This window comes from Elephas maximus, chromosome 18 (genome assembly GCF_024166365.1).
Source record: "Elephas maximus indicus isolate mEleMax1 chromosome 18, mEleMax1 primary haplotype, whole genome shotgun sequence".
NCBI classification, from domain to species: domain Eukaryota; kingdom Metazoa; phylum Chordata; class Mammalia; order Proboscidea; family Elephantidae; genus Elephas; species Elephas maximus.
The window spans coordinates 68,421,387-68,429,964 of record NC_064836.1 but is presented as its reverse complement, the minus strand read 5'-3'; the positions used below and the strand labels follow the sequence as shown (position 1 = coordinate 68,429,964).

General features: G+C 35.1%; 1 protein-coding gene across 1 annotated transcript; it reads right to left on the bottom strand.

The window, feature by feature from the left end:
* Window positions 1-5,206: 5,206 nt before the first annotated feature.
* Window positions 5,207-6,166, bottom strand: LOC126061525 (olfactory receptor 5K3-like). The gene has a single exon (XM_049858098.1). It carries the CDS (start codon window positions 6,164-6,166, stop codon window positions 5,207-5,209), a length of 960 nt encoding a protein of 319 aa, XP_049714055.1.
* Window positions 6,167-8,578: the final 2,412 nt, after the last annotated feature.

Sequence of the window (8,578 nt, the reverse complement as noted above, 5' to 3'; positions counted from 1 at the left end):
TCTATTGTTTTCCATAATATGTTTATTGATTCTTAAGCTTATATGGAGTTGTTTAAATTATTGTAGATTTGTCATGCAATTTAAAATGAATGCTTTGTATTTGTCACTTTCAATATTTTCTTGACTTAGCATTGGGACAAATTTAGAACTTCTTCACCAAATTCTTTGAGCAATTATTCTAATATGTTGATTGGAATTATAGTAAAGTCTCACCTAATTAAAATATCTTTTAAATAAATATTGATATCACGTTAGGTCATTCACCTAATTCAGAATTAAATGTGGAAAATTGAAGTATCTAAAAATAATAATGATTATGAGGTTTCATATTGGGGAGTTTTAAGTGGCAATAGAAACTACAAAGAGAGAAATCACTAGATTTGAGGACCTTGAAATGAAAATATCTGTATATCACAAAATATCATAAGCAAATCTGGAAAACATGCACTATTGACAAAAAAAAAAGTATGACACCTACGTATAAAAACTCACTAGCCTTTTCATATAAAATGTGTATATAAATAACAAGAAAAATGACAAGGTTCTTTGAAAGAGTATGCAAGGGACATGAGCAGGTGACTTTGAGAAAAAAGGTGAATGGTAAATAAATGTACAGAAAATATTTAAATTCACTAGTTATTAAAAATATTCAAAAGTCTCATCATGTAGTCAAGAAGTGTTTATTGAATGCCCAAAAATGTCTGTCACTGTAATAAGTCCTGGTAGTATAAAATCAGATATGACATGGTAGATACTCACAAGAAGGTAATAGGTTATGATTTTATTATACAGCAATTACAATGAACTATTTGTTGTTCCTTAAGGTGTTGTTTTTACCTATGCACTTCTTTCCTTTCTTAGATTTGTTGTAGAGAAAAAAGCTAAGGAGGATTTATTCAGAAAAAGTTAAAAAAAAAAAAAAAAGAAGAAGAAGAAGATTCATTCAAGTGCAGAGAGACACCAGTTCATATAAATGAAAAACTGATGGCTCCAGCAAGAGAGCTTCTAACAGGAACAGATATAGCCCGAGAAACAAAGAAATTATAATACAATCATTTGATTGGTTTAGTTTTTGTTGAGGTAACAAGAGGTGTGGGTTAGGAATTGGGAATAGGCTTCTACTGAATAATTGGTTACAGAGGCTTACAGTGATTGATTTCAAGGGCTAATTAAAGAGGTTTTAAATTATAGTCACTTTTCCTTTAGGAGAGATCATAAAAGCATCTCTGGTTGATGTTATACAGCTCTAACCAGATTATCTCAGGGAGCTGCAATAACCATTCAGTACTAGAACCATATTTCCCAGAAACAGCTGGTTAAAACAAAACCCTTTTAAGTGTCTGGGAAACTTAGATAAGGCTAGCTCCAAGTCCATTTCCAAAAAATTTAATTATATTCTTTCATAAAGAAACATTTCTTGGCCCACTTTACACAAAAGGACACCTATGGCAATATTCCTTTCCTTAGGGTGCATTTCTTTTACATCCTGGTTTGAACCCAGAGAGAAATACTCTCTTCAGTTTCCATAGCTACTAGCAATTAAGGATCCAGATAGCAGGTTCCTATGAAAAGTAATGCTGATGAGATGAATTAGGAAACAAAGAGTCCTAAGTAGACACAGACACACACACAAAAAGGCCAGTTTAATTCATAAAAAAAAAACTGAGTTTAATTCAATCACTTAGTCTTGGTCAAAAAAGACTTCATGAATTTCTCCTTACCGAGTCTTCTTCAGTTTCAGCTCTTACCACCTAAAATTTGAATTATTGCAGTTAGTCTCTTTTCAGTCAAATGCCAAATCAGTTTTCTAAAGGAAATCATATTACATATGGCCTTCTGTAACCTCATTATCTGCATTTGCAGATTCAAGAAAGTAAAAATTGAAACTATTCAAAAGAGAAAGAGAGTTCCAAAAAGCAAAACTTGAATTTGCCATGTGCTGAGCACTATGCTGAATCCACATGACTGAAATGACGTGTAAGCATACCCTGCTGTAACCTCCCATCACTTCATAGATCCTTAGTCTCTCTGCAGCACTCAATGTTTGAGCATTGTTTGCCTTGCGTCTTGTTTTTTTCCTACTAGTGTTGTGTGCACCCTTTGTTTCTGTGAAAAAATGACTTCTAAAAAGCAATTTAGTGGTCAAAGCAATCCCTCAAAGGCTAAGAGGGAAGGTAAAATGCTACCTCTTGATGAGAAAAGAAAAATCTTAGATCTTTTGTTTTTCCTTCTTTTTAAATTTTATTTATTTCATTGTTGTTGAGTATATACACAGCAGAACATACAATTCAGTTTCTACACATACAATTAAGTGACATTGATTACATTCTTCAAGTTGTGTACCGATTTTCACCCTCCTTTTCTGAATTATTCCTCCTCGTTAACAAACTCACTTCCCCCTAAGATTCCTATGTAATCTTTTGAGCTGTTGTTGTTGTCAATTTGATACCATATAGATAGCTCATAAAAGAGAATAATGCTCAAGGCAGATATTTTTTACCAGTTAAGATAATCTTGGTTTTAAGAAGACATCAGGTAAAAGTTTTGGTTTAGGGTTTCAAGGCTGGGCAGAATTCTTAAAGCATTCTCAAACAAGAAAAAACTAGATTGGTGAGATTCACAAGGTAAGTGAGGGTGTTACAAGATAAAAACATTAATCAGATGAATACGTTCTTCAGAGAAAAATCAGATTAATGATCACAAATATTAACCTTGTTTTACATTAAAATATGGATTGACCAGCTTGCTCATGGAATCAGATAGTCTTGTTAAATTAATTTTTGGGCAAATGGAAGATGGAAAGTTAACTGTAAAAAACTTCCTGCAGAAAAATCTTTCTAAAATAGATTAGTCTTTTCCACCTTAATTTACTAATAAGTGTTCAATGCTTTGCTTGGTTCCTATGGACAGCAAAGAACAGTTTAGAAAAGACCAAAGTAAATTTAAGGGGCTGCTTCCAAAAAACCAAACCACATCCGTTTCCAAGAAGTCAATTCTGATTCCTAACAACCTTACAGGACAGAGTAGAACTGCCCCATAGTGTTTCAAAGGAGCAGCTGGTGGATTCAAACTGCTGACCTTTTGGTTAGCAGCTGAGATCTTAACCACTATACCCTCAGAGGCTACTTACAGGTTCCTACTGGGGTTTTTTTTTTTAAACAAAGAAGCTCACTGAATGGTCTTGCCAAACATGTGGAAAGAGAGAAACTGCACATTTAACTGATCAATAAACATTTTTGTTGTTGTTCAGTTTTTCAGGATTTTCACTATTTTCTGCCTCAATTTCAATAAGCAGCATTTCCAGCTTTCTGTTAATGCTCATAATATGCAGGTGAACTTCTTTCCAGGTGTTAATTGCTTTGCTAATAGGCCAAGGCTGCTTAGAAAGGGGAATAAGTGTTCAGGGGAAAACCTGACTTCAGACATAAAATTCCCTTCTCAGAAGTCCCAGAATCAGCAGCCTTAGTGAGAAGCTGGCATATGGTGCCATTGGCTCCCAATAAGAGAAACAAGTAGAACATCCCACGTAGCAAAGGGCCTGAGAGTAACTTGTTTGGCTTAAGTTTATCCAGTAACCGTCTATCCTTGAATTTTCCTATAAAATTTCTTTTTTTTTCTCTGCTCATTCTTTTTTTTTTTTTTTTTTTTACTGTGCCTTAGGTGAAAATTTATAGAGGAAATTAGTTCCTTATTAAACAATTAATACACATACTGTTTTGTGACATTGGTTATCAGTGCCACAATATGTCAACACTCTCCCCTTTTCATCTTTAGATTCCCTTTTTCCATTCATTCAGCTTTTCTATCCCTTCCTGCCTTCTCGTCTTTGCTTTTCAGCTGGTGTGCCCTTTTAGCCTCATACACATGGTTGAACTTTGTGTATTATTTTTTAGCCCTAACTAATCTTTGGCTGAAGAGTGAACTTCAGGATTGACTTCAGTACTGAGTTTAAAGTGTATCTGGGAAAATCTTAAATCTTTTGAAAAGTGACCTGTGGCTTGCTTCAATAGGCTGTGAAGTTGGTAAGAAAGAATTGAGCAATAGCATAATAGAGCAGGAAGAAACTAAAATTTGTGCAAGTGTTAGTGGAAGTGCTGTTCCTGCAATGGCAAAAATGTTCTCTCTGGTTCTTGATGAAGTGCTTAATATTTCAACATATGACCGTTTTATTCTGGAAAAGCATGAAAAATAATGCCTAAATCATAGGAAGGTAATAAAGCTGAAGGGTGTAGTTTTGTGTCTAGCAGAGGGTGGGTTCTCATGTAACCATTTTTTTTCTTTCATAATTGCACATTTAACTGATCAAGAAACTTTTTTGTTCATGTTCAGTTTTTTAGCATTTTCACAATTTTTGCCTTAATTTTCCTGAGCAGCATTTCCAGCTTTCTGTTACTGCTCATAATATAGCAATAATTTACATTGGAATTAGTGTAGATTAGTGATATTCCTAATAACATAGAAGTCAAGTAACACTACTTTGGGGGAAAATCCTTGAATTAATTGATACATTCAGAAATTGCACTGTCATGAATCACGGACAAATATCAAGCTATGTGAAAACATTCAAATCCATAGGACTTTCAATATAAATGCAATATTTTCCACTAAAGATTGATAAATTACCATTATACAAACTATTTCAGAGAGTTTGTCAGGAAAAATAACCCACCTAAGATAAAGATGTTCTTGATTTGAGAATACATATTCTGTATAATTCCATATTCAAACATAAACTCTTGAACAACTCAGAGAAGGTTGAGAATCGAATTCAAATGCACAGTTTACTTGTGATAGACCGGTTGGCTTAAGTCATTAATATAGGAGAACTTGGAATGCACTTGAATTTGTAAGACTATGCTTAGAGATTCCATAAATTTGCCAGCAATGCTAATTGGAGGCTGCCTTTACATACCGAATTTTATTCCTAAGACTTGTTGGATACTTTGAAAATTGTAGCTAATTCCACTTTGACACAATTCACGGCCTTAGGAGTAGTCACTTAATGCAACCCTAAGAGACCCTTGTAGTTTAGATTTTCAAATACATTTTAGTAGAATCCCCCTTCATGAACTTATTTAACCATTTATTATTTGACTTAAAAATCGTCATGATTTAGTGATTTAATATATGATACAAAAAGTGGCCATTTTCCAATTTCCTAGTATACTTGACTTTGAAGAAATTTTATCTAATTAAAATGAATTTGTCAAGAGGATGATACTTGTCTCAGAATATTATGAGCTTTTCTAGACTTCATAATTTTCATGACATTTATTACTTCTTTATTTCTTAGACTATAAATAAAAGGATTTAATAAAGGAATTACTAGAGTATAACAAATGGCAACTGGTATATCTTTATCCCCTTCTTTAAAGGAACTTGGCCGAATGTATATGAAGAGAAGAGAACCATAGAATATTGAGACAGAGAGAAAATGAGATGCACAAGTAGATAAAGCTTTGCCTCTTCCCTCTTTGGACTTCATTTTGAAAATAGTGAAAAGGATGCAAAGATAAGAGATTAGGACTATGGCAATACTGAAGATTTGAACTGACCCTGCAAAGATAAGTAGCATCAGTTCATTGATATAAGGGTCAACACAGGAGAGTCTGTATAATGGAAGAACGTCACAAAAAAAGTGATTGATTTGATGAGATCCACAAAAGGTTAACCTTAATAGAAGTACTACTTGAATAATGGAATGCAGATTCCCAGCTATGTAGGCCCCTATGATCATCTGAATGCAGAGTTTCTTTGTCATCATGGTGTGGTACTGCAGTGGACGACATATTGCCACATAGCGATCATAGGCCATTGCTGCCAGGAGAAAGCAGTCTGCAGTTTCAGCAAGGCAGAGAAAATAAAATTGTGCCATGCATTCATAGAGGGAAATCATTTTGTCCTCAGAAAAGAAGTTCTCTAACATCTTGGGGGTAATGGCACAGGAACAGCAGGAATCCATCAGAGCCAGGTTGCCCAGAAAGATGTACATGGGTGTGTGGAGACGGCGCTCCAGGAAAATCAATGCCACCAAACCAAGATTCCCCACCATGGTGATCAGATAGATAGCAAAAAACACCATAAACAGGAGAGTCTTCAGATCTGGGTGATCCATAAATCCTATGAGGATAAACTCTTTTGTCAAGGAGTGATTGTCTTTGTTCATCTCTACTTTCTCTGTTGAGACAGAAAATATGGAGAGATAGGATTCTAATTTACAGTGTGTCTAATTTTCTCTGCAAATTTCTGTTTGGGAACAGGGCATAGAGCCACTTCCTCAAGTTTCCCCTGAATGTCTCTGAAATACAGGCATATATTCTTCCAGGGAACATTATTGTAGTTTTTGGCACTGTCTTGTTGGTTCCCATTCATAGACACCCTATGTACAACAGAATGAAACCTGTCTAGTCCTGAGCAATTCTCACAATCATTACTATCCTTGAGCTCATTGTTGCAGTCAGTGCATTAATCCATCTCATTGAGAATCTTCCTTTTTTTTTTTTTGCTGACCCTCTACCTGTCCTTCTCCAGGAACTAGTCCCTCCTGATAACATGTTCATAGTACGTGAAATGAAGTCTTACCATCTTCACTTCCAAGGAGTATTCTGGCTGTACTTCTTGTTGGCTTTTATAGCAATTTATGTTATATTCAACATTCTTCACCAACACCATAATTCAAAATTTCATCCTATATAACCTGAAGCCCTGAAGCTCAAACTTCACAAGAATATTTTGATAATTCCAGGAATTGCTTGCAGTGAGAAGATTTGTGTTTATGAATTACACAAGGATAGTGAACAAATACATGGTATGCTAGATTTAACCCACTGCTGTCGAGTTGATTCCAACTCATAATGACCCTATAGGACAGAGTAGAACTACCCCATAAGGTTTCCAAGAAGCACCAGGGGGATCTGAATGGCTGCCCTTTTGGTTAGCAGCTGTAACTCTTAACCACTATGCCACCAGAGTTTCCTAGATTTAGTGTTCTCAAATATTTCTATGTCAGGTTTTGTAGTGACAATTCTTAAAGTGTACATAAAATCCATTTTCCTATATATTTATTTTTTTAACTGAGCAAACTTTTTTTAATGTGCTATTGCAGTGAAGTGAATACTTTGAATACCATTCTACTTTAGATGGATGAAATGTATAATTTAGAAAGTGTGCCAAGGTCACCTTAAAGAAAATTACTTTGGGAAGCTAGGGAAATGAAAATGCGTCAATTTCCTTAATAAGTTAATCGGTGTATACCATCTTCATACTTCTGTTAACCCATTCTGTTATGATGGAGTAAGTTTTCTGAGACCAGTTGTAAAAAAATGTTAATATTTTCCTTCTTTACATGAGCACTCTCCATTTCTAGTGTTAAGGGTCTCCTGTTTTTCTCATATACTGAGATTTGGTGATGGTACTCTAATAATTATGACCATATTATGAGATTTGATAAACATCCAGTATGTATACTCTCCAGTTCTGTAGAGACTTCTACCATTCATCAGAAGCTCCCCAGAGTTTGATTATTTATTTGAAGTCACATTCTTCTGATCATTTCCAGATCTACTGATCTGTGTGTCCCTTCATGATATTGTCAGGTGCAGTCCTCTGCTGCCAGGAAGACTTTAGTATTTCCTGTCTCTAACATAAGTTCAAATTTTTTAGGACAGCACTTAAGTTTCTCTGTAACCTAATCCACTTCCATCCTTATTTCCCACATTCACCAACAGCTCTTCCATCACTCTGTCCACCCGTTGTTCAATTCCCTCATCCCCACCTCCAGTGCCACACTGACTCATTTCCATAAACACTGACTCTGCCCATGCTGTTATTTCTTACAAATCATTATTTCAAATACAGATATTCGGCACCTTTATTAAATATCTATATCCTTTCAATCGCTTATTTCAGGCATGGTTTATACACAAAGGAGCCCTGGTGGTGCAATGGTTAAGAGCTTGGCTGTTAACCAAAAAGGTTGGCAGTTCAAATCCACCAACCACTCCTGGGAAACCTTATGGGGCAGTTCTACTCTGTCCTAAAGGGTCACTATGAGTTGGATTCGACTTGATGGCACCGGATATTATTACATATAATGCTACTTAAGAAAGTTTAAACTAAATAACCTAGTCCAGACCACAGTGATCTCCATTTTCTGAGCCCTTAAGCATATGTTATATGCCCAACATAATCTAGAATCTTTGAGTTTAATCTGCACTGCTTATTTTACATGTGTATGCACAATTTGTTTATTAGATAGTCAGCATTTGGAGATTAACTGTGACATACTTCTGTGAGGGGATCTGTAAAATGCTCCAGTAAAAAGGCAGAATTGATTCAAATCTTAGCTCTACCCTGGTCACCTGGAACAAGTGAACTTGTTATCAGTATCCTGCCAATCATTCTAAGTGACCTCTGTGGCCTCGGCAAATTGGAATTATTAAGCTTGAAGAAGAGGCTACAAAGGAAATTATTCAAAATACTTTATTAGAAAAAATTTAGGTGCCTTTCTAGTACTTGAATTGACGTTTTAAAAATTGTTGTAAAAATATATGTAGCACAATGTTTGCCAATTCAAGAT

What these genes read in the sequence shown, in the direction of transcription:
- LOC126061525 (XM_049858098.1), bottom strand. Translation starts at nt 6,166, where the DNA reads ATGAACAAAGACAATCACTCCTTGACAAAAGAGTTTATCCTCATAGGA.